General features: G+C 52.3%; 1 protein-coding gene across 1 annotated transcript in view; it reads right to left on the bottom strand.

The window, feature by feature from the left end:
• Positions 1-26,259, bottom strand: part of SLC22A3 (solute carrier family 22 (organic cation transporter), member 3) — a 58,998-nt gene that overhangs the window by 2,172 nt on the left and 30,567 nt on the right. The window contains exons 5-9 of the mRNA XM_006757696.2: positions 10,358-10,455; positions 10,029-10,243; positions 6,263-6,371; positions 5,287-5,399; positions 3,348-3,447 (exon numbers count right to left, since the gene is read on the bottom strand). Of these exons, the coding sequence (XP_006757759.1) occupies positions 3,348-3,447; positions 5,287-5,399; positions 6,263-6,371; positions 10,029-10,243; positions 10,358-10,455 (635 nt within the window). The remainder of the gene's footprint in view (positions 1-3,347; positions 3,448-5,286; positions 5,400-6,262; positions 6,372-10,028; positions 10,244-10,357; positions 10,456-26,259) is intronic.

Below are 26,259 nucleotides of genomic sequence, written 5' to 3'. Positions count from 1 at the left end.
GGGGCGTCGCCTTCCCTGATCAACGGGTCGCCTCCCGCCTTGAGGGCTCCTGGACTGTGAGAAGGGGCAGGCCAGGCTGAGAGACTCCCCTCCAGTGCATGAATTTCCATGCACCGGGCCTCTAGTAATTAATAATTTATCAAAATTTTTGTTATGAAAAGTTACAAACATAGAAACAATGTGTGTGAGTTGAATTCCTGTTGCTCCACTTCTTCCCATTCCTCTAGGGCTTGGAGGCTCATTTTCCCGGCACCCCACCCTGATGCCCTGTGCTCCTCAGAACCCTGCTTCTCCCGCTGGCTTCACGCTGAGGTAAGGACTAACTGGGAGGTGAGTCCTGACCCCAAATGCCTGCATCCTCCACTTTACCCTGAGGAGTTTGAGAATCTGACCCCTGATGGGCGAGTCTTGAGGTCAGGAAATCGCCTACCAAGTTAGTCATTAGAGTGAAACCACTGGGAGAGGTGGAACTTTGGGGAGCAGAGGGCATCGGGATGGGGTGCAGGGAAAACGAGCATCCAAACACTATAGGAACAGGAAGAACGGGACCAGAAAAAGGAGCAGAATCAACCAGAGGAATGCTGTGCCCTTGGATCATTGGCACTGAGGGGTGATGGGGGAGGAACTGCACCCAGACTGGGTGGGGGTCCAGGAGCCCCCACATGCAGCCCATGCCGCCAGCACTAACTCCTGCCTCTGACCCTGGGATCTGGCTGGGGTGCTCTCCTGGGTACCCCAGCCCAGCAGCCCTCAGGCACATCAGCTCACAAGAGCTACCCCTCACGTCTGAGCTTCTCACTGTAAGACGGCCCTACCTCCATCCCCACCGTGTCCCCTGCTTCATGGAAGCTTCCTGAATATTCTCCTCCCCCCCCCAATCTGCTAGCACTGCTGCGACTTGGGGACAGGACTCGGCACCCACAACCCTGACCTGGCTCCATACCTCGGTGGGAACCAAGAAATGGTCTGTGATGACTGAATTAGCGGAACTGTGTCTCTACTTCCTGTTGAAGCAAGACCTCCCCATGCGAGTGTGACGCTCTGGAGGGCTTCCCACAGTTTTCACACCTTTTAAGTTTCTCTTCCTAATTTTCGTTTACGACATGGCAAGGCTTGAGGGGACTCTGCTCCCGCCCCCAAACTCCACCCTGTAGCATCGTCCCAGGTGACATGCAGGCAGAGTGGTGGGTGAGGAGTAAGCCGGTGCCTGTCACTCCCAGATGAGCATAAGCCTGTTTGGGCTACTTCAGGGACAAGCGCGACAGCCCTCTGATCGGCCAGTCCCGCCGACAGCCCCGCGGACAGGGCTGGGGCCGCGGTTCGGGAAGCCTTTCTTAGGCTCTGGGAAGCTCGGGCAACCTGAGTTTTCAAAACGGCATCCAGAAACAGGACAAAAGCCCGGCCGGCGTGGCTCAGTGGTTAAGCGTCGGCCTATGAACCAGGAGGTCACAGTTAGATTCCTGGTCGGGGCATATGCCCAGGTTGCGGGCTTGATCTCCAGTAGGAGGTGAGCAGGAGGCAGGTGACCAATGATTCTCTCTTATCATTGGTGTTTCTCTCTCTTGCCCTCTCCCTTCCTCTCTGAAATCAATAAAAATATATTTTTTTAAAAAAAGAAGAAGAAACAGGACAATGAAATCACCGCATACGTTTCCCGGGTCCTAGTGAAGTTCTCATGAGACACGCAGTAGCGGGTGGCTACCTCGGGGGAGGGGGAAGACCTCATTAAAAGAGAGTGTAAAGGGATACATTCCAGTTCTACCGTGGGGATCCCCACTATTTAAAATTCATACTGAAGGAGGATACAGCACAAAATAATAAACCTGCACAGAACAGCGGGCGCCCCTGAGCCGCGGAGAGCACGACCCAGTCCCGGCCCGCAGAACCAGCTCTGAGCATCGGCTGCCTAGTCCACAGGAAGGTGAGGGTGGTTTTGCCCTAATCGTTGGGCTTTAAATAAAATGACACACGTGAAACCATCAATCGCATCGGCACCTAAAAATGGGCACCTACTCTCTTCCCAACGTACAAGGAAAAAAACTCCCATGAGGTGACTAACATTTCAGTGTTTTGTTAAATATTTTTGATACATTTGTTTAAAATTTAGAGACCCAAACCCTTAATTTCCAGGTCATTCTTTAGAAGAAGAGTGATTTTTGTTTTTAAAAATAGCTGTTAAGTTACTTTTAAAAATTACACAAGTAATACAAGACAACGCACTGTAATTTATTTTTTTTAATCCAACAATATGCAAGTCTATAGACTATAAGAGGAATGTCTTCCCTCTTGCATCCCTCTTCCCAGCCCGTCTCTATCTCCACGGGGTATATATTATTATTTTAGGTATTTTCCTACACCCTGTCATAGTCATAACCTCCCTTCCTTTTTATTCTGAAAGATTTCAAATGGAGAAAGTTAAATTTGTGTAATGCAGTGGTTCTCAACCTTCCTAATGCCGTGACCCTTTAATATAGTTCCTCATGTTGTGGTGACCCCCAACCATAAAATTATTTTCGTTGCTACTTCATAACTGTAATTTTGCTACTGCTATGAATTCTAATGTAAATATCTGATATGCAGGATGTATTTAGGCGACCCCTGTGAAAGGGTTGTTCGACCCCCAAAGGGGTCACGACCCACAGGTTTCTAGTGTTTCCCCTGATATTTCTAGTACCCCTACTTCTATCTGTCCACCTGTCTTTATCATCAATCATCTATCTGTCTATCTATTATCTATCTATTGTCTACCTATCGATCATCTATCAGCTATCTACCTATCAATGATCTATCTATCTATCTATCTATCTATCTATCATCTCTATCATCTATCTTCCCACCACGCTACAGATAGAAACTTCTATTGGTTTTATCTTTAATAAACACTCTAACACATTGTTTGGTGACTTTTCATTTTGTAGTCAGTCTTGAAAATCTCCCCAAGCCATTGCATGTAGATCTACCTTAATCCTTTTCATCTCTGTCTGGTAACCCATACTGTGAAGATATTATTTTTATAGCCATTTGTCTACTGTTGCACAGTTACGTTATTTCTACTTTGTCCAATCATCACTCCTTCTCCTTTAGATTGCTTCTGAATTTTAACACCTACCTTGGAAATATCTCCCTCTTCATAGCCACCTTTTAAAAAGAATAAATATTCTTCCAAAGCTTGGGTTGTTTGTTGTTGTTTTTTTACATTTACCTTTGACAACTACTTCTCACTTTTGCTTGGGCTGTGAGGCAGGGATTATGTTATTTCCCCCGGGGACTCAGTTGTCTCAGTACCTCCTTCCCCTGGTGGCCTGAACGCCGCTGTGACTGAGGAGGCGCTGAAGGCCATACGATACCTGCCCAGCTTCTCGACGTCGTCCACCGTCTCCGGCAAGGCGATGCCCTTGGTCTCAGGCAGAAGCATCACGAGGCCGCCGCACACGGAGGCCAGGACACCTGTGGGCAGGGAAAGGTGTCACCACCAGGTCGCACGCCGCCCGGTGCCCCTTGGTGAGGCCACCGGGAAGCAGCGAGCTCACCGCCTCCACTGGCCCCGGCTGCGGGCCCCGGCTGCGGCCCCCGGTGACCCTCAACAGCTCTGTCGCTCTCCTCTGCCATGATTTCCTTACCCCCCGCCCTGTGCAGTCCCCGCGCCCGTGCTCTTGGTGGGCATTCCTTCACTCACCACTGAACAGTTACTTATTGAGCACCTACTAAGTGCCAAGGCCTCAGAGAAGCCTCATCTGCTCCTTCCGGGGAAAACAGAAGCCAACAGAGAGAAGTCCCTCAGGCCCTGTTCCCGACACCAGAGCGTCACTGCTTCCTGTCCCCGCTTTCCTCCTCCCGGCAGAGGCCACTGCAGGCCTGTCCCCTCGCCCCAGGCCCGTCTCCTGGTGTCTTTCCCAGGCTCCTCACTGTAGTGGTTAATCCTCCCCCAGCACCTTGCGCCCAGTGGCAGCAGCAGGAAACATACTCAAATCTTTCCTCGTTCAGGATCCTCCCGACAACCTCACATTATCCCCATGTACCAGCCTCCCTTGTTCGGATCTTCAGAATTGAAGTTTCTGAAACACTATCCTCTCCTATTTTCTGCACATCTTGTCCTCGCGGGGAGCTGGCGAATGTCTGCCAATCGGCTCCCCAAAAAACAAAGCCCTGATTTATAGCTGCCAATTTCCGCGGTGTAAATACTCCCCCATGGACAGTGCGCACTACTGATGCCACCTCACTGAATGAGGCACGCGGACGAGGCGTGCAGTAGCACACGGCTCTATAGGTTTCTACCACAAAGAGACAAAAACACAAAAGCCTCAGGAACGCAGAGAATACAGCAAACCCAAATGAGTTGGGAGCCGATGATGTGCAATTGTGCCTGCCTTTTGTATATTGCAGACACTGTCATTAATCCTGCCTGTTTGACAGCTGGCTCTCCCTGCGAAGGCACGGCCTGCGCTCCAGAGCCAGTGCCCGGCTCCCCCAGCGCCCCTTGCAGGCCAGGCCACTGCCCGGATGCAGGGCTCCGAGACCACTCATCTTGGTTGAACCACGGCCCCCTCTTTGCTCTTCCGTACTGGCTACAGCCTCGACTGAGCTCAAGGACCAGATCCCATGGAATATTGAAAACGTTCCTCTCCCGATTTCACTGGCATCAAGTGGTCAGAGGCTGACTCCACAGTCCCTGACGTCTCTGGGGGTTCCTTTACTCAGCATGTGTCCGCAGGGACCCAGCCTTTTCAGGGTAATTGAAACTGTTGTGCAAAAGGAAGGGGAGGTTGGGGAAAGCTGGACGAGGGTCCTCTCTTGCTGGGGGGTGGGGGGGGGGCCAGAGAAGAGGCAGAACAGCACTGGTGAATTACCCCAGGTCCCCCCCAGTCTGATTCTGTCCCCTCAGGGTTCTACAGAGATGGGGGGCAGGAAGGAGGCCGTGACCTTGGGGGCCATCAGAGGGTTTATGTTAGATGCGCGAGGGACCTGGGTCCTCCGCTCTTTCAGCATCGCATGCTCAGCATCTGAGCAAATGAAGTCCGATAATGGCAGGTACAGAACCTTTAATAATGTAATTGGTTTGGGGCGTCTTTGAAACAGACCGTGGGTCTAATTTGGTCTCATGAAAATGATTGGTCTTTAGTTATTCCCAAGACCATAAAGGAGTTTTACTGTATTTGATTTTAACTCAGAACCTAAACAAGAAAGGGTTGCAGAGGGACTCCCCAAACCGCAACGCTCGGTCGTCCTGGGAATGTCAAGTGCCCGTCATTGCAGACAGCCCGCCAGCGCCGACAGGCGGCGTCTCACCGAAGATGATGAGCGGCAGCTCCAGCCAGAGGGCGGCCAGGCGGAAGAGCAGGAAGGGCGCGATGATGCCCCCAAAGTCGCACAGCCCGGAGCAGAGCGACACCCCGAAGTTCCTGCGGATAAAGCAGTTTCACATGAAAAACAAACGCTGAGTTAAACTCAAGAGGAGCAAAATAGTCAGACATGTACGTAGCTAAGAAATTGTGACAGGATTTTGCTTTTCTACGGCTCTGAACTTTGAAAACGACTGCTCTCTACACTCCAGGCAAACCCTTTCCATTCGGACCACTCCCCAGCTGGTGAGCGCGGCATGTGGGGGGTAGGGGGGAGCTTTAGGGGCTGGGGGGCAGCATCCTCCGCCAGCTGAAAGTTTGAGAAATTCTAGCAAGAACCCCAGATTTGGAGTCAGAAGATGCAAGTGTTAGTCTTAGCTCTGCAACCTTCTTTTAGCAAATCATGTGTCCTCCTGGGTCCTATTTTGCTTTTCTGCTCTAATGCTTCCAACCGGGTGATGGTGAGGCGGACAGCGAGCTGTGCCGGGCGCCCCCCCGGGGAAGGAGCCATCCGCACGAGCGCCTGCACACGTGGCTTCTCCCGCAGCCGCTGGCTGCTCCCGACCCGAGACATGGAATGGGGTCAGAAAGGAGGTGGCAGCCTTTAAACAGGTGAGGCTGGTGACGGCAGAGCAACCCCCATCGAAGCACGTGTGCTAACCAGGTTTTTCTGATTCCAGCCTAGTGCCCTTCCACGCAACCACGGCTGTGTGTGAAGATACGGGGTGAGAAATCCTATCCCAAAACATGGATGAAGGCAATGCAGAAAGCAGCTCCAGCTCGGAGCAGGCCACCCTGACAGCTGAGGGAGGCCACGTGCATACAGCATCGAGCTAAGGGAACTATTTCGTGGCTTTGAAGTCGCTTCCAAGCACTCGGCCGCGGAGCGACTCAGGAGAAGCCGTGACAGGTGCTGGGGTTACCGTAGTGTCGTCGGGTACAGCTCCGAATTGACCAGGTAGACGATCTCGAAGGCCATGGTGATGCCCAGTCGCCCCAGCGTGGCCACCGTGGTCCTTAGCCAGGGTGTTCCTGGGGACACAGGGCCGGGAGGCAGGGTGAGGGCCGGCTCTCAGGGCAGGTTTACAAACCACGCGAGGCATTCACTTACTGTCCTCGCAGCCCCGAGCCTTTGCTAATTCTCAGCACAGGTGATCAACACCTTCTAGCGCTGTAGCCGAATTTCAGCAGCGATCACCACCCCCAGGACGTGGCTGCTCTTTCAGTGCCGCCTGCCTTGCTGGGAACACGGTGTGAGAGTCACTTGCTGAGCGGCCACTACGCTGGAACCAGGCTCCGAGCGGCGTCTGCCTGGGAGGACCCCGCACGCGGCCTCTGGTCCGGAGGCGGCCCCGACGTGCGCCTGGAAAACCAGCTGTGCCCTTTTCTGCTCAGACCCCGTGGCGATGACCACAGGCAGGTAACCCCACACCAGATGCCCCTGGTTCCGGGAGACCAGCAAGGCCGCGAGGGCTGGGCTGGGTCTTGGGAAAGGGGCGTCTACGCCGTGCCTGGTCACTGGGTTTGTCACCCATTGTCTTCCTCATCCCCAGTCTGGCTACTTCCCCGAGAAATTACCCAGAGGAGCCAGACTCCCAAGTACTAGTTGGTTCGTTCACTGACAAACACAGCGCACGATTCTAGCCGGTGTGGCTCAGTGGATAGGGCGTCGGCCCGTAGACTGAAGGGTCCTGGGTTCCTTCTGGTCAGGGGCACAGGCCCGGGTTGCGGGCTCGATCCACAGTGGGGGCCGTGCAGGAGGCAGCCGATCATCGATTCCCTCTCATCATTGATGTTTCTATCTCTCCCTCTCCCCTTCTTTTCTGAAATCAATAAAAACATATTTTTTTAAAAAAGCTAACCCCACGAAATAAAGCAGCTGTCTAGGGGCACGCAGAAGAAAGGATGGCCAGGAGCCTAGGCCATGGCCAGGCGGCCGGGTGCACTGGGAGCTTCCCCGGGCGGGCGTCACCTGGAGCTCTCGCACCGAGGCCCTCAGCGTCCTGCTGCTGTGCTGGCCGCTCTGCTCCAGCCAGAGCAGCGGGGAACATGCGTTTTATTCAGGCTCTGCCTTTTCACGGGAGCCCGGGGGCCTGGGAAGGGCATCCCGCCCCTTCCCTCGCTGAGCGGGTGGGGCACAGCCAGGTCCCGGGAACGGAATGTGGGAGCCGCTGCCCAGACTCCCTGGGCCCCCGCCCGGCCGGGCAGCCGCCCACTGCTCTCGGGCTGCGGAGAAGAATGTGCCCGTGGACGTGGAAATAACCCGATTATCCGAGTGAGGCTCTTAACTATAGGCGCTTTCTACTGAATCAAGATCGCGCTATAAATGAGTTCCATTGACAACTTCAGTGCAAATTAGGTTTACAGCTGAGGCTAGGACAGTCTGCTGGAAAGATTCAGACAACATCAAATTAAAGCGCGTGCATGCATGCACACACACACACACACACACACCCCGTGAAAAACATCTAGTCAGTTCAGAAAATCATTCAGAAAACGCTGTAAAGTTGACGCCCTTGAGGAGACATGACCTTAATCTGAAAGACCCTCAACTCATTCCAAGCGCAGAGGCCAGCATTTAGCGGCCCCTACACAGGGACAGAGATGTTGTTGAAATGCGTTACGGAAGTCCCAGAGGCACTATGCTGTTGGTCAACTAAAGAATAAAATGAAAACAATGTACTAGGAGGTGTAATTGGTGTGTGAATATTATACAAATATCGTGATCATCCCAGTAATGTGCTAAGCTCATGGTGAAGTGGTTATAGATATCTTTTGATAACAATGACCAAAGAATCACAAGACAATTTAAAACTGAGCACTGAAGCAGAAACTACCTTCCATAGAGTCAGGGGAACCCAGGGAAAGGGTCCCTCTGGATGTGGATTTATTTGGTCAAACTTCTAGAGATTACTGGGAATAATCAATTTTTGAACCAAAAAAAACCCCAGCAGGATTTTAAATAAACACAATTTTGCATCTCCTCTGAATGTGCCATCTGTGCTGAGTTTTGAAATAAAATGTAGTGAAAATGCCTAATATGTGAATTAAGATATATGAGCCTACTTTTCACTTAAAGAGAAACAGAAGTAAAAGACAGACTTGAAGTGCTGGGTTTGCGGCCATCCTAAATAAACTCAAATAGAAGAGATGAGGGCGGACAGAGAAAGCTCTTTATTTTTCAGAAATTTGGGCCTACAGCAGTGAGACTCAGAGGAGATGCGTACAGCCAGAAAGACCAGTTCTTTGTCCAGTTTCATGCTGCAGACCCTGACTGGTGTACGCAGTGGAGGGAAAGCTGGGAAGCTGTTTTCTGTGGGGTCCTCTGAGCGCTGGTTCCTCTAAAAGGCTGGCCAGCTTCTCCCGGGGCTACCATCTTGCTGGCGACTCGAGAGTGACCGAGGGACAGTCCTTCTAAGGCAGCGGTTCTCAACCTGTGGGTCGCGGCCCCTTTGGCGGTCAAATGACCCTTTCACAGGGGTCGCCTAAGACCATCCTGCATATCAGATATTTACATGACGATTCATAAAAGTAGCAACATGACAGTTATGAAGTAGCCACAAAGATACTTTTATGGCTGGGTCACAACATGAGGAACTGTATTTAAAGGGCCAGAAGGTCGCGAACCACTGCTCTAAGGGGATGGAAAAGCCCAGTCACCAAGTCCAATAGCTCTGTGCGTGGACATGGGGACTGTCCCCTCCTGGGAGGAACACGAGTACCTGGTGCTCACGTGGAGCATTAGGGACCTGAAACTTATTCTTGTCCGTCCTGACCAGCGTGTGACCCCACAACAGCCCGATCTGCGGAACATGGACATGAAATGTCTAAAATAGCAGCCGTTGGTTTTCGACGTCGCTAAGAGCAACCCTAACGCTTAAAATGGAAAGTTATGTCTCCAAACTAACACAGATCAGACTGAACTAACAGGACGACTCTGTCTCACATTTTCCCATAGAGGAACGTGTGCTCTACACAATGGCTGAGCCCACCCACTGGTGACGTGGGCGCTGGTTTGGACTCGTCCGCGTCTGCTCTCTGGGTCGTTCGTGCCGAGTGCTGCGCATGGAAACCATCCCAGCAGCCCCGGGCGGGGGAGCTCTTCCCGGGCAAAGTGCATCGTGGGCTGATGGGCCTCCCTCCATCCATCTTCCTCCCTAACTTCACGCGCAGCGAATACTTAATTCCGATTCCGTGGGTGGTGGGGATGGCAGGCTCGTCTTAGGAAACTCCAAAGCCCACAGGACCAGACACAGGCTTGTCAGACAAAGGTGATCGAAGGTAAACTACAGCCCTGGCCGGTGTGCTTAGTGGTTAGAGCACCGGCCTTCACACCAAAGGGTCACAGGTTTGATTCCCAGTCAAGGGCATCTGGCTGGTGTGTGTGTGGAAGGCAACCAATCAATGTGTCTCACACCAATGGCTCTCGCTCTCCCCCCTGCTCCCTCCCTCCCTTCTACTCTCTCTAAATATCAACAAGAAAAATATCCTCAGGTGAGGATTAACCAAAAGAAAAAAAAAAGTAACTGAGAAGAAAAAAGTGACTAAGCAGAAAGTCAGTGACATCACTGAAGTGCACCCGGTACCAAGACTCCGATGTGGTGGACAAGAGCGTCTCTATTCCGGACGCTTTCTGACTTAAGATTGTTTTCACGTCCTTGGCTGCCAGATGGACTTGGGGACACTTACCTTCTGGTAAGAACGCCGTGACCAGGCATGCCACTCCGGCCAGGATGTTGCTTGCTGCGAAGGGGAGACGGCGTCCGAGACGCTCAATGGTCAGGAGGATGAGGAGGGCGGCCGGCAGCTCCACGACTCCGGAGATGAAGAAGTTCATGTAGAGGTTGCCGCCCACGATGCCCAGGCGCATGACCAGCCCTTGGTACACCAAAGCGCTGGTGAACCTGCGGACGTCCGACGGCCGGGGAGAGAGCGAGTGAGGGCGACTCCCACCCGACGGAGGGAGGGGTGCGTGTGAATTTAACACAGGCTTTGAATCCATCACAACTCAAACTTACCAAGCAAACATAAGAATAAGGGTGCACTTCCTCATTTGGGGAGTTCTCACCAGGTCTAAAAAGGACGGATTACTAACTTCCTCATCGGTGACGGTGATCTGCACAAGAGAAGCAGAGTTCAGTGGCAACAGACAGCAAGACACCCCTGCATATCCCAGACCTGTCATCGACCAGGGTCACAGCTACCCACCGATGAGCTCCCGGGACGACCTGGCCTGGCACTATCACATCCTAAACCCGAGGCCCTCTAGGCAAACTCACAGAGACATGGCTGCTATGCTGAGAATTCAATCTTAGCTGATATCAGCAGTGCTGTAAGCTACGATGCTTTGAGCAGTGGTGTCCGTGAGTCAAATACAGTGGTGCGTTTATTAACATTAATTGGAGAAAATGAGCGTAAAAGTGGTCAGAGCAGGTGGGAACCAAACAAGTGATTCTTCATCTATTAAAGCCTAAAACTTTATGTTGAAAAATAAGATAGAGTAACATCAAGTTCAAGGGTGAGCGTGGCACCACAGGTGCCATTTTGTTTCTGTCTGTCTAGCATCTTTCTGATCCAGAACAATTCAGCTCATCTCTTATTTGGCCACCCAAGAAGGTGGTCTTTTCTTTAATCCAGTGAAACCAAGATTGCTGTTTGAGTGGAAATCAGGGCAAATCTCCCCCAAGTCTTTGAGCCCAAAGTCCCTCTACCAGCAGTCGTGGGAATTTGAGTGAATTCACACTGAGAGTAAGTTGTCTGTTCTAAATATCATGCTCAACGAATGGTCAACCAAAGGTTAATACCTCCTGCCTGTGCTCACTCCAGGGAAAGGCAAGCACACACGAAAGAAGCCGGCAAACAAATGCCTTCAGATCACATTGCTTTCCCAAGTCTTTGCAAATGTTGTACTTGTTCTATACCAAGACACATACTTTTCACATTTTAACATCTCTTAAGTTGGGTCATGTCCTCAACTGAGCTGATAAGAAAGCAATGTGTCATCGTTTAAATAGCACGTTTTTTCTTATTTATATAACTAGAGGCCCGGTGCACGAATTCGTGCACCAGTGGGGTCCCTCTGAGTGGCCTGCAGGGATCTGGCCAAAACCGGCTCTCCGACATCCCCCAAGGGGTCCCGGATTACGAGAGGGCACAGGCCAGGCCGAGGGACCCTGCTGGTGCATGATCAGGGCCATGGAGGGAAGCGGGAGATTGACCAGCCAGAGAGGGACCACGGGAGGGACCCAGGGCATTTCCGGCCCGTCGCACTCAGTCCCCATCCGCTGGACCCCAGTAGCAAGCTAACCGACCTGTTGGAGCGTCTGCCCCCTGGTGGTCAGTGCACATCATAGTGAGCAGTTAAGCAGCCTTAGCATATCATTAGCGTATTACACTTGGATTGGTTGAACAGCCAACAGGTCGACTGGACACTTAGCATATTAGGCTTTTATTATATAGGATGATGACATGTCTTAAAATCAATAGTGTCTTAGAGTCAATGAAACAGTAACAGCTTCCATGACCTGTCGGGAAAGACTGCCAGTTGACTCTACCACCCATCCTTCCCTTCTCCCTTTTGAAAACAGAAGCCCCTGGATTTTAGCTGGGCGCAGGGCTGCCCACCTGCTCCCTTCCCTAGGGGTGGCCCTGTGACCAGGATCTCAGCACTGAGGTGGAAGCCACGGGCACAAGTTCTGGGTCCCATGCTTTAAAAAGGAAAAGGCTCGCCCCTCACTCTCTGTCTTCCCCTTCCTGAGGGATGGAAGAAGAAGATGCTGGTGGCCCATTTCAGCCATGAGCCCTATCACAGGTGCTGGGGAAACAAGACAAATGGACCCTGGGTCCCCAAAGGTCTTACCGAACATGGCCGCCCTCCAGAGCCGGGCTCCTTGCTCTGGGAGCGCACGTTCGAGAGAAAAACACTTTTCTCTCTTTTGTCACTGTTTTCTGGGTCTCTGTTTCAGCTGCAAGTTGACCTGTACCTTACCTAACACAGTGCCTACGAAGATGCTCAGGGAATTAGTGAAGACCTGGTGGGCTCAGCTACATCTTAGCAGCCACCCTCCACCCAGGAGAGAACCAGTATAACGACGAAGACGCCTGTCAGCAGAGTTGCGAGGAGAAAACAATAGCTTGAGACAGTTAAGACAGTGTCTGGCCGACGCAGAGTCCTCCTGTAACACGAGAGTTCTGGATACATGACCAGGAAATGTGCTTGCTGTCAAAGTCTGATTCAGTTGGTTTTCTGCCACATGTTGTCAAAAGCAGAATTACCTGGAGAACTTAGTCCAGAGCCATGCTTTAATCACCAAATATGTTAGGCAAAATAATTTTGTATTGGATAAAATAATTGCTTCGGGACTCTCGTTCATTCCGTAAAAATATTTGGGATTGGCCTTCATTTCAAACTTTGGAGATTTACGAGCACGCAGTCACATGATCGCTGCTCTTCCCTTGAAGCACAGGTCGGATGCCTAAGGTATATCCTCCCCCAAGAGAATGTGAAGAGCCGATGAACGTGAAGGTCACTGAGACCGTAAAACCAGGCTTGCCTGTGCGGTGAACGCGAGGATTAACAGTCCTGCCAAGCAAGGGAGAACTTGGCCAGTTGATGAACAAATCCAGCTGGTCTTCGATTCACCAGCATGTTCTCCGCAGTGACGCACACACCCTGAAACACGACCCACTTTCTGGGCGTCCCAGGACCTCGGAAGCCAAAAGCTGTGTCTCGCGTGGCATCCGGCCAGGAACGACTTGGCAGCTCCAGGGCCGGCGGCCGCGGCTGAGAACCCCTCGCCACTTCCAGCCGACATTCTGAGTGGAACGGTGCCTCTTTTCTGTCACCTAAGGGTTGGCAAATTTCACCTAGTCTAAGTCAGACACACAAAAAATAGAAATGCTACCCCGAGTTATTAGATGTCCTTTTAAATCCACTTTATCGCGACACAATTTACATGCAATAGAATTCAGCAACTGGAAGTGTTCACTTGAATGAGTTTGGCAAATGTTAGAGTTGTGTAACCCCCCGCCAGCCTCGTGACATGGACCATTTCCAGAACCCTAAAAGGTCTCCATTAGCCCTTTGCGGGCGATCCTCTCCCCGCACCCCAGCCTCGGCGACCCCTCCTCTGCTCTCTGTCATGGCAGCCTGGCTTTTCTAGAATGCCACACAAAGGCAGCCATACAGTACGCGATGCCTTGGCTCCGGGCCTGGCATTGCATTTCGTCACACATTTACGCCACCTGAGTGGTGCGTGCCCACTTTAATTTGGAGCAAAGGGGGATGGGGAATGCTCTGGGTAGTATTTGTGTGTTTGGAGGCTGGCTGCCTAGCAACGCCCCTCACACAACAAGGCCTTGCCCCGGGCTCCACGGCACACGCTGGTTCCCTTTTACTGATTCACGGAGCTGCTTTCTGTTTGCTCTGTCCGTCACTTCGCGGTCTTGGTTTTGCCAAGACTTTTGTCTTGTGTCAACAGTGATGTTCCCCTGCTAAACGAGCTCTTCACTCGTCTCCCCTGATTAATGCCGCTGTTTACAAGTCTCCCAGCGCCTTTCTGAGACATTTCTCCTCGCTGACATTTTAATTTAAGTTGCCAAGGAGGAGAAAGACGTGATAAACGGCGATCTGGCGCAGCGACGGTGCTCCTGACGGGGCAGGCTTCTGGTGACAAAAGACAACCCACCGAGGTCAGGCCGGAGACATGCTGTTTCACTCAGAACATTTCTTTTCTTCTTCTTTTTTTTTACTTTAAAAAAATATTTTATTGAATTTATTGGGGTGACATTGGTTAATAAAGTTATATAGCCTTCAAGGGTACGATTCTATGGCACATCATCTGTGTATTGTGTTGTGTGTTCACTCCCTAAGCCCGAAGTCAAGTCTCCTCCCATCACCGCTTACCCTCTCTGTGCTCTCCTGCCTGCCCCACCCCCTTTCCACTGGGAATCGCCACATTGCTGTGTGTGTCTTTGAGTTTGGGGGTTCTTTTGGTTAATCCCCTCACCTTCTCCACCCCGCCTCCCCTCCTCTGCGACAGCTGTCAGTCTGTTCTCTGTATCTGTGAGTCTGTTTCTTACCTCTCTGAGCCTCCGTTCACTCCCTGCGGTAGACTTTGGGCGATTACCAGACGCTAAGAGGGAAGAATCGGCGGGGCAGGGAGAGGACGGGGCAGGGCTGCATGGCCGGCCTCGCAGCTCCCTCGGGTTGTTCTGAACACGCGGGTTTCCCATCCATCCCACATTTCCCAGGAAAAGGTGAGGGCTGCTGAGGGGGGCCGTGTCTGTTTTCGGTCTCACCCGGTGGTCTAGTTCGTTCCCCGCTTCCCCCGCAGCCTCTGCTCCCTAGAAGTTTTGCATCTCTGAGCATGCTGAGGAAATAACATGTCACTCAGGACTTGGGGGCCCTGGGCTTGGAGGAGCAGAGCTCTCTGAGGTCAGACTACCAGGGTCTTTCATACATGCGTGGTGGGTGGAGACGGGACCGTGGTGCACCGTGTCCCCACCTCCTCCTCCTGGTCGGCCCCTCAGTCAGGCAGGAGCTAGCACCCGCGGGCCCAGCAGCGGGCAATGGGCACCGCCGCGCTCTGGCCTGCTTCTGGGTGGCAATAGTGCCACCTGTCACCCAGAAAAGAGAATTCGCCAAGTTACTCATGCTGCTTTGGGAACCTCTTTATACTTTAACACAAGAATAGATATAATATTTATCATTTAAGAGCTCACATGATAAAGAAGCAGCCACATCACAATGACCATGAGTGTTCGATGCTTAGTAAGTAGCTAAGAGTCAGCCCTGGCACCTAGGTTAGTGTTGTCCAAGCAAAACATAACGTGAGCCACTCACATGTGTTCCATTTTCCAGAATTTAAAAAATAGGTTAAAAAGCGTGCAAAATTCATTTTAGTATGTTCCACTTAATCCAACCTATCCAAAATATTATCATGTCAGCATGTGATCCACATGGCATTATTGCTATGATGGGTTCCATGCTCACGTCACATGGAGCCTTTGAAACCTCCTACATGGTTGACACAGCTCAGCTCCCAGGAGCCACGGCTCAGGGCTGCGGGGTGGCACGTGGCTGCTGCATTGGACAGAGCGGCTCCTTCGTTAGGAGAGATCTCTGCAGAGAGGACTTGTACTCCATCCCTGGGAGCTGGCCTGCGGGCACCCTGCCCCGCCCCCCTCCCCACCGGGCACATTGCCCAGAGCAGCACAAGGGCCTTCATCCGGGTCCCAGGAGGGAACCAAATTGCAGCCTCAATACTAGCAAAGGTCAGCGGGTGGCAGCTGGGGGTCACGTGTTGCAACATTTATTTCTTAAAAACAAATCTGAACGGGTTTGGGGAGAGGTTAACATAGAAGAAAGAAGAACACAAGCTCTGAGCTCTGAAACTCTCAGCCCAGCCCGCCCGGCGTGGCTCAGTGGTTGAACAGCAGCCTATGAACCAGGAGGTCAAGGTTTGATTCCCGGTCAAGGGCACATGCCCGGGTTTCAGGCTCCATCAGAGTAGGGGGCGTGCAGGAAGCAGCTGATCAATGATTCTCTCATTGTTGATGTTTCCCTCTCTCTTGCCCTCTCCCTTCCTCTCTGAAATCAACAAAAATATATTTTTTAAAAAACCAACAAAATAAAATAAAACTCTCAGCCTACAGACTCAGAACTTGGCGAAACATGAAAATCTGCTGAATGGATTGGAGTCGGCACAGCCCCGAACTCCCGGGAGCGCTGAGCGGCGCCAGTGCTCATCGGCGACACGGAGAAGCTCTAGCCAGCCAACCCGAGGGGACCCCAGGCCTCAGACACAGAGACATGGCCCACCCACAGCCTGGGGTCTGTGAGCGGAGCGCAGACCTCACTCGTGAGACGGGATTGTGTGAAGAGGGAGCAAAGCAGCGCCAGTGAGCGGCAGCCGGTGCTGACCCATCGCAGTGAACACCCAAACCGCCCACAGACAGGCCCGCGTTTCCGAAGCCGCTGCGCCCCACCTGGCTCCTAAGACCCACATCAGCACCTGTTTCGTGAACCTAAGGAAATCCAAAGAGGATTTTCACTTTTATGAGAAAAGGTAAAAACAGCGTTCGGTGTGTTTTGCATGAGTCATTACAGAGGCAGCAGCACCGCAGTGAGGGGGGGCGGGGGGCCCACGCTCCCTCCCGGGCCCTCACTCAGCACCTCAGCCTCGTCCTCCGGAGCTCGGCCGGGTGAGCCCTGCGCTGTGCCTCCTTCATGGTGTGCACCGTTAGCAAGACGTGGCCCAACGTAATTGCTTCTTCCTACGCCCTTCCGGCCGAAGAAAGGTTTCAGGGCTTTGGTCAGTGCTCAGAGAGTGGGGAAAGCTGTGCCCACTCAGACAGCCCTTCGCACCATTCTCTGCAGCCTCCTGAGGCTTCGGAAACGGTCTTACAAGACACAGTCTTTAACACGATGAGGAACACATACACACACACACACACACACCCCGCAGGCCTTTCTCCTTGGGGCGGGAATGTTTGCCTCCAGGTCTGCCAGCTCCGCCTCTTCCAGGCAGCCAGGTGCCCGCAGGATTCCAGTAACAGGGCAACTGACTTCCCCAGGGACACCCGGCAGTGCCTTTCCACCGGCCCGGCAGGGTTGGCAGCCCTTTCTGCACAGGCCAAGGACAGCCCGGGGCACCGCAGGCCTCCCACCCAGGTGCCAGGGCCACGTGAGCGCGAGTCCAGGGCAGCACCTCCTAGAGCGAGCAGGCGGGGCCGCGGCCTGCTGTGTTCCTGCCCATCTTTTTCTCAGGAGACGGGCCTCTTCTCCTTCCCTTGAGCAAGTGGCCGTGGTCCCTGCACAGCCCGCGGCCTCCTCATCACTGGGCCCACAGGCATCGATCTTCTCAGGGGGCTTGTCTAAACCCCTGCCCTGTGCGGGCCCCAGACGCTGGCCGCGCCGGGAGAGGCCGGGCTGCCCTGGGGTGCTCGTGTCCACGGCCCTGCCAGCTCTGTCCCCGTCAGCTCTGTCGGCACCAGCTCTGTCCCCGCACCGTCTTCCTTCTGCTCCCGGCGCCCCGAGGTGTGACCTCTGACTGGGAAACGGGTCTTCATTTATTTTTCCATAAGAACTTTAAATTGTTTATGCTTTGATCAAAGTACTATTTTTTTTTAACCAGGTATAAAGGCGAAACTTCTCTTTTGCAATCATCATTTGAATTGAAATGCATTTATCTTCCTAAGTCAGTGTTTTGAAAACGGAAACTTGTATTCTTAATAATCTTTTTCTTTTAAAGGAGATCTGTAATGGGACTCATTAGCACTGTTTACCAAATAGTTTTGGTTCCCACCCCATTCCCGGGGTTCGATAGGATTGTACTTCTTGGCGCCTGGTGACTGGGTGGGGCCACCGCCCCGAATCGGCCAAGAGGTTGTGAGCATTTAGTTGCTGCAGCAAGACCCTCAGGCTCTGCCTGTTCGGCCGGGTCCGGGCAGTGGGGGTGCAGACAGTCCCCACTACAGCGAGGAGCCCACCCCGGCCATGTGGCCCCGACAGGCGTCAATCGCTTGTTGTTTCGAGCGAACAAGAGTTGGTGATGTTTGGTACACACACGCCCAACTTGTCCTGAGTGAGAAAAACTGTCGATTTCTCAGGTTTATCTTAAAACCCTGTGGTCCACACCTTTTTCTTGGTAGGAATGTATTATGCTAAGTATGAGGGTTCTCTTTTGAAGTAATTGAACTAAGACTGGCTTAAATTTGGGAATATGGCAATTTTTGTGATTTTTGTCTGTTTCTTAGAATTAGTAAGTCCTTGGGATGAGATCACACCAGTAAAACTCCTAAAAGAAAATGAGGGCTGTTTCTACTGCATTTAAAGTGAATTATAATGAATAGGCACTAGCACTTTATCACAGGCATGAACCAGAAAGAGGAACACCGAAAACCGGCCTAAGTTTGGAGCTGAGAGGTATGCTGGGCCCAAGGAATGAAAAAGTTAACAAAGCCAATTTCAGCCCCCATGTCGGATCTAATGGAGGTACAGGAGGATCTAAAATCATGGTCTCTTTTCACATTTATGACGTGTGCTCAAACACATCACCTCCATTTGAGAGGTATGAAGGGCAGGCTATGATTCAGAGACAAATTCTTATTTTTTTTTAAAGAAACACTTGATTATTAGGGGAACATTCAGGCTTTTAATATATAATCAGTTTAAATTGATTTCAAAGAGAAAAGAAGAGGGAGAGATAGAAACATCAATGATGAGAAAGAATCATTGATCATCCGCCTCCTGCACACCCCCTACTGGGGACCAGCCTGCCACCTGGGCATGTGCCCTGACCGGGAATCAACCGTGACCTCCTGGTTCGACCACTGAGCCACATCAGCCGGGCCTGATGTTCAGGCTTTGAATAGCACTTCCATTTTATTTCCGAGATGACCCGTGAGAGAACAAAGCCCAGAATCAGGAGTGTGCTTTGGAGGCGAAGGGTGTGGGGTGCTTCCTAACAGAAATATAGGCCTCTTTTAGGGCAAGAGCGTGACGATGCCTGGCTAGTGGCTGTACATGAATCTGAGCTCCGAAGGCTCCAGGTGGCTTAGCACCTGTTTCTGCGGCCACGAGGGCGGCACAGGTGAGCTGCCTTCACCCGTAACATGGGCCACTTGTCCCTCATCACAGCCCAGAGTCTGTGTTTCAGCTACTGATGGTTGGGTTCCTTAAAGGCAGTCCACAGGTCCTAGGTAGTGAACTAATTTAGACTCAGAAGTGGGAACTCGATACGGATGAGTCTGTTTATTAGATGGTGCTCAGAAACTGACTCAGGAGTGAGATGAATAAAGGTGGGTCCCTCCCTCACGCTCAGAACAGAGTGCACTCCAGAGGGACTAGTGAGTGAACTCTGCACTCCAGGAAAGACGATGGGGACCAGAACGAGTCCTGAGCGTGCCAGTCAGAGCCCTAAGCTCATAGCAGAGAATCTGTGGTCTTTGGGCGCAGGAGGTCACTAAACAAAACCCATAAAATAGTCAGCAGGCAACAATACACACTGATTTGACCTTATCAAATCAGTTTAAGGATTTGGGGCCAATTAAAAAAAATAGGCAACGTTAATGGGTAGTTACCATTGGAGGGAGGATGCTTGCCACATCTGAAACCAACAAGGGGATGTGTGGATCCAGAGGAGATCCTATACCTGGGAGGGGGCAAAGCTAATTCAATAAACCCACGTCCAGGAAACCCCATACGCATAGGTGAGGGCACGGGTGGCCACCCACGAGGAAGAACCCAAATAGCAAAGTCACAGGCGCCAAGATGTGCTGACTCACACCAGGAACCAGAGACGTGCAACCGAAAACACGCAGGGGGCTGGGCAAAATCAGACACTGCCAAGTGCCCAGTGTGGATGTGGGCAAAGGGGACATGCAGTGATGCAGACAGAGCCGCGTGGCCTTGCTGAGGGCACTGAGCCAGCGGGCATCCGGGCCCAGCAGCCCCACTTGTGGGCATCGTCCTCCAGGGACCTCAGAACCATTCTGAGGGGACATGTGTGAAACCAGACACAGATTCGTTCCCATGATTAACAGGTGACTGACTGATATCCAATTAGAATATCTTTCTACTTCTTTTCATTAGAATATCTTGATAATCAAACACAGTCAAAATGAAAACACACCAAAATGATTTCTAAGCACGACACATAAGATTTGAGCTCTTCTTCAACTTCCAATGCAAGGAAAATTTATATTTACTCCTATGAAGCGTACCTACGTGGGCAAACTAAGCACAGTGGAGTAGGGGAGGTACTGTTAGTAACTGGGAGACGGAACCGCTCAGAGAGAACCAGGGAGAGCGGCCGCGGAGAGCCTGGGGAAACACGGCAGTGGGCGACTGCGTGGAGGTGACTATTATTCAGAGGTTGTTTAAAAAGTAGGTCTTTTGAACACAGTGCTCAGTAGCTATTTGCTGAATAAAAACATGAACAAATGACGATAAATTCCTGCTTCCTTGTATGGATCAACACAGCTCTGCTTCTGGGACCGCCTCTCCTCAGTGACACGTAAGCGGTTTTTCCAAACACGCGGGGGCCAGAGGAAATACCCAGTAATTCCGTTTGCAATGAGAAAGGCACACTCACCACAGCGATTGCTAACAGGGTTGCTGAACTGAGGAGCTGTTAGTCTCAGAAAACAAAGTGTGCCGACTGCCGAACTGTGGCGAGAAAGGCGACTGTAAGAAACGCCACGTGAACTGGTTCCGATATTTCACCCAGTTGCCACCGAAAGATGTTAGAGAAACTGTGTACCTACAGCACGTAAATGTCACAGCTAGCAGAGGGGATCTGGACTAGTCTTTAGCGAAGTGAGCCCAAGTGAGGTCTAAAGGGAAGTGTGGTAGCCGGATGACTCCACATGACCAGCGCGCGAGGGCAAGTGCTTGAACTCATTGCACTCTGTGCATGAAAATGACCGTGCTGAGCACCCGGCCAACAGGCCCTCACCGCCTGCCCGCCTTCCTCAAGCTGTCCCTGGTGTGTTGGCTCTGAAACGTAAGCAGGAAAGAAACCGGATTCGCCACCGTGTGGCTCAACTCCTCCTGCTTGACGTGCGGATCTTGTCCTGAAGGTCAGTAGAGGGCAGAACATCATGGACATGAGTGCATTTTATTGAATCAAATAAAATGAATGAATCTCGGAAGTTGTTGTCAAGAATCCTGTGTGTGTCAAGACTCTCGGGGGCCCCTGAGACCATCACATGACCTCAACTCCGAGCTCAGGCAACAGCTGTCCAGCAGATGGTCGAGTCCAAGCTTATTTGTGCTTGTAAATCCATGACTCTTGTCCGCTTGGAGCATGAGGACTTCTGGTTGATGTCAAAGAATTTAACGGTTGCCCACGTGACAGGAACTGCGCGTTCACCTTCTGTTCATGGAGGCCACAGGATGACACAAATTTACTATGAACTTAACCCCTTTCAACTCATTAGTCATTACTAATCACAACTGCATCTACCTTTACCTGAAAAGCATAGTACATATTTTGCCGTGGCTGATGTGGCTCAGTTGGCTGGAGTATCACCCCAAGCACCAAAAGGTCGTGGGTTCGATTCCCGGGCAGGGCACATACCTGGGTTTGCGGGTTTGATCCCCCGTCAGGGTGCGCACTGGAGGCAACTGATGGATGCATCTCTCCCACATCAATGTTTCTCTCTCTCTCTCTCTCCCTAGCCTTCTCTATAAGAAGCCATGAACATGTCCTCGGGTGAAGATTTAAAAAAACCCAAAAGCAGCACATGTTTATCCAAGACGTAAGCCTGGGATGCAAATGGCTTCTGCACTTTTGCAATGACTCCCTGGTCCCCCGGGGCCATTGGGACAGACTGCCACATGACTCCTCCTTCAACTCTGGGGCTGAGGTTACAGCTGCTGTGACAGCGTGTGTTACCGATAACGTGACAGTCTGCTCCCCAGGGTTTCCCCCCGCTACCCTCCATGCCGGTTCGAGGGATGATGACAAACGTAGCTTTTATGGAAATGCCTCTTCCAGCAGGAGAAGTGTCCGAGGTGCAGCCAGTGCTGGTTTCCCCCAACTTCCCTAACTTCTCCTGAAGGGGATGAGACTTCTCCGGCCAGGAAGGAGAGGCACACTCACTATTCAGAGGAGAAAGGTCTCCTCCCCCCACCCCTCCTGCTCCCCTCAGGACGCTTTGCTGTGCATTAAACCCCACTTCCTTCCCCCAATGGCCCCAGATTCAAAGAGAAGAGAAGTCAGTGCAGGTTCCAAACCTGCTAATCCAGCCATGACTGGGTCGGTCCCAGAGGCCTGCTCCTGTTCGTTTCTGTCCATGAAGCAGCGTTGCTATGGTAGCATCGCCTGGATGCTCCTCACCCAGCCTCCGCCAGATATACCAGTAGCTGCACTTTCATTTTTCTAAATATGTTTTTGTTGATTTCAGTAAGAAGAGAGAGTTAAAGAGACAGAAACATCAATGGTGAGAGAGAATCATGGATCGCCTGCCTGCCGCACGCCCCCCACTAGGGATTGAGCCCACACCCCGGCATGTGCCCTGTCCGGGAAGCAAACCCTGACCTCCTGGTTCATAGGTTGACGCTCAACCACTGAGCCTGCCGGCCGGGCTGCATTTTATTTTTTCTAGGGAAGGAGGATCTAGCCCAGCCGTGGGCAAACCTTTTGACTCGAGGGCCACAATGGGTTCTTAAACTGGACCGGAGGCCGGAACAAAAGCATGGATGGAGTGTTTGTGTGAACTAATATAAATTCAAAGTAAACATCATTACATAAAAGGGTACGGTCTTTGTTTTCAATAGTTTTATTCATTTCAAACGGGCCGGATCCGGCCCGCGGGCTCTAGTTTGCCCACGGCTGATCTAGCCCCTCGTGCCGTTCACACCCACCATCTTCCTGGGTGGGACCTCGGAGCTGAAACAAGCGGACCTCCGCGAGTTTCCTCTCTTACTATTTAGCAGTTTCCTCCTGTTCTAGTGACAGGAGCACATCTGTGTCCACCTGGGGAGTGCGCATGCTTCCCCTGCTCCCAGCCCGTCTCTCAGTGAGATGATTTCGTGAAGAAAGGCCATTTCCTGGCAGGTGGGGGACCCAGGCGGCAGTGTTGTCATGGTAACAGCCGCCCTGGACCAGGAGGAACACCCGCGAGCTGGACACACAGGCTCTGGGAGCCGGGCCCTCGTCGCTTCCAGAGCGGGGGGACGGCTCCCTCAAAGAGCTCGGATGTTCTCATTCAGTCAAAAGCGGTGTTTCCTCATTCACGCACCGCAGGGAAGCACAGTAATTTGGACGGCACAAGCCGGTTTTGCCAAAAGCCAGGCGGGAGGGAAGGCAAGAACAAAACGCTTTCTCGCACACTGAGCAGGCAGGGCCATGCTCTCCACAAGGGCTCAAGGAAACAAAGGCAAACGCCCTTACAGTTCACGCAGAACGACAGCCATCGAGGCAGGCGTTCCGCCGTGCCCCCGCAGGGCGCCCCCGAGGGCAGCGTGATGGCCTTTGTGGGGCTTCTTCCTCTGGTTTTAGCTTTTCCCTGGACTCTGTCTGTGTGATGCCCCCGGGACTCGGGCCAGGCAGGGGGCAGGGAGGCCCCGGCCCTGCAGGGCAAAGGTCAGCCTTTAAGCAGGAAAGAGGGGGAGCCCGTGACCCCGGTTATGTAACCAATCAAACAAGAACGAAGTGACCCTGAGTGTCACTAGGCAGGGCCTGGAGCTCGGCCCTGTGTCATAACCCACGCCTTGGGGTTGGCGGCTCAGGTCTCAGCGCAGGGAACTCAGGGAGCACAGTGGGTGGGGGGTGAGGGGTGGGGGGAAGATGAGAGGAGGGACTTTGGCTCCGCCCTGCCCAGAACTGACCTGTTCCCCAGGGGGAAGGCCGGTGCGGGGGAGGGGACACCCTCGTCTTCTCTGGGCTGGCCCTGCCCTCTATGGCCTGGAACCCCCTGGAGAATGGCACCGTCATCAAGAAAGAGGGCACAGCACTGAGCTTTGGGGCAGGGGATGTGAGAAGACACAAGCCTGGGTCCTACTTTGGGGAGAAAGAACAGGCAGAAGACGGGCGGGGCCAGGCCCCAGGCAAACAGGCCCGAGTTGAGAGCCAGAGTGAGGACTAAGTGGGAAGGGGTTCTGAGCGAGCTGTGTATGTTAAATACACACAGGTCCTCATAGGCCTGACACACAGCAGTAAAATGGCTTAAAAGTGAAATATCACTTTAAATAAAGGCTGTAAAAATGTAGGAGAAAGGGAGGGAGGGATGCATCATAGCAACTGGTCGTTCCTGGTCACTCTACCATTAGGGTCAGGGAGGGAAGGAGGGAGGGAGGGAAGAAGAAAAGTAGGAGTTGAGGGAGAAAGAGGGAGCTTGGAGGCCCCTGGGCTCAAGCCTGCATCCAACCCTGGGAAATGCTGGGTCCCACCTGGGGCAGCCAGGCACCTTCTCCTGGGAGGGGCTGGTGACGCGGCAGGAGCTGATCTTTGGCACCTTCCTCTGAGCACAGCCAGGAAGGTGAGCCCTGACCTAGTCACAGGGCCACCCCTCGTCTCAGTTTGCCCGCGACTCTCGGGTGATCACCGAAACTCCCACATGCCAGGACCCCGATCCTGGGCAACGGGTGGCAGTGGCCGCCCACTCACCACCACCTGAGCCCTCAGTTGTCCTGGGGTCTGTAGCTCCAGCCCCTCATTAGTGACGGTCACCCACACAGGACTGCCTGGCGGCCACACACGGAGCTCACAGTCACACACGCTCTCCGCGCTCAGCTCCCATGGGTGCGTTTCTGGAAGACTTAAGCTTCTGACAAAGGTCTAGCCCAGTGATGTCAACAGGCTTTGGAAGGGGAGGCTGAGGGGGGAGGGGGAGAGGCCTGTCCCTCCAGGGGTCCTCCCTCTAAGTGCTCCCCTGGGTTGGGGGGGCGGGGGTGAGGCTCTGCTTGGCCCCGCCAGGCTGCAATCTCGCTCTTTAACCCCTTCCCCAACAATTTTTTTGTTAAAAATGTTTCTTTTTCAGACTAATTTTTTTATTTTGGTTCTATATAGTATTTTTGATGCTGGTTATGAAAACAGTTTGTAATTCGTCTTCCTATAAACCATATTTTTTTACCATATTTTCTTAGTATACTCGTCGACGACTGAAAAAGAACATTTTGTGAAAACGAGTATACACGTTTCTGCCGGGGAAGGGGTTAAGGGACACGCCACTGGGTTCCCACCTGGTGCTCTGGGACACCCCTCTCACTACCGGTCCGGGCCAAGGGGGTCCGCTGGCTGGAGGTGTTCGCCTGAACGTCCTCCCGCGGAACAAACTTCTAACCAGTCGCTCAGAAGGACCCGCTCTCTGGGTGACCAGCCCCGCTGGGCTGCTCCCGTGGCTTCCTTTTTTATCTCAGCGGGAGAAGCTGTCCCTTTTCCTGACGTTCGCATGCATTCCCGAGTAGTCTCCATGGCAGTGGCATGTGCATGACAGCAGTCACTTTCGTGTGTCACTTTAAGGCTTTGCTGGCAGAATCGACAGCCACTGTGTGGAGTCCAGGAGCAAAGAACGCCCCCTGTTAGGGGAAAGCACTGCAGGAGTTCCCAGTGGCTTCCTGTCTCATGTCTTCGAGCATTTTCCTGACGGACACCGTTCCCCTCTCGACACGGGTCTACACTGGTGCCCTGTCTGGTACTCCCGGGGCCTAACTGACTTTCTCTGGACCCTTTAAAAAATATATATATTCTTATTGATTTCAGAGAGGAAGAAAGTGGGAGAGAGAGAGAGAGAGAAACATCAATGATGAAAGAGAAGCATTGATTGGCTGCCTTCTGCACACCCCACACTGGGGGTTGAGCCCACAACCAGGCATGTGCCCGACGGGGAATTCATTAACTATAGACAACATGGCCACTATTAAGAGTTGACGGTCTCCATGGTAACTAAGGAAATCTAAACTTTGCCTGGCATTTTCTAATGAGGTTTGAATCTTTTCTGTTTTGGAACAATATCAAAGATATCTACATTGATGATGATCCCTTCAGGATCAGAAAGCTCCGATTTCAGTTATTTTTTTAATCGTCACCTGATGATATTGAATTTTTTAGAGAGAGAGGAAGGGAGAGAGAGAGACAGACAGACAGAAACATCGATGTGAGACGGAAACATGGATTGGTTGCCTCTCTTACCTGCCCCGACCAGGGATTGAACTCTCAATTTAGGTATATGTCCTGACCGGGAATGGAACCCATAACATTTTCATGTAAGGGACAATGCTCCAACCAATTGAGCCACCAAGACAGGGCTCAAATGTTAGTTTATGATGTCACCTAAACATGTCGTCATGGGAACTGCCCGTGAGCGTGTTTATGTATGAATTAGAGGCCTCGTGCATGAAATTCGTGAACTTGGGGGGGGGGGTTGTCCCTCAGCCCAGCCTGTGCCCTTTCCCAATCCAGGACCCTTT

This window comes from Myotis davidii, unplaced genomic scaffold (assembly GCF_000327345.1).
Source record: "Myotis davidii unplaced genomic scaffold, ASM32734v1 scaffold1494, whole genome shotgun sequence".
Classification (NCBI taxonomy): Eukaryota; Metazoa; Chordata; class Mammalia; order Chiroptera; family Vespertilionidae; genus Myotis; species Myotis davidii.
Note: the sequence above shows the minus strand (reverse complement) of the source record. Positions and strands in the feature narration are given on the sequence as shown.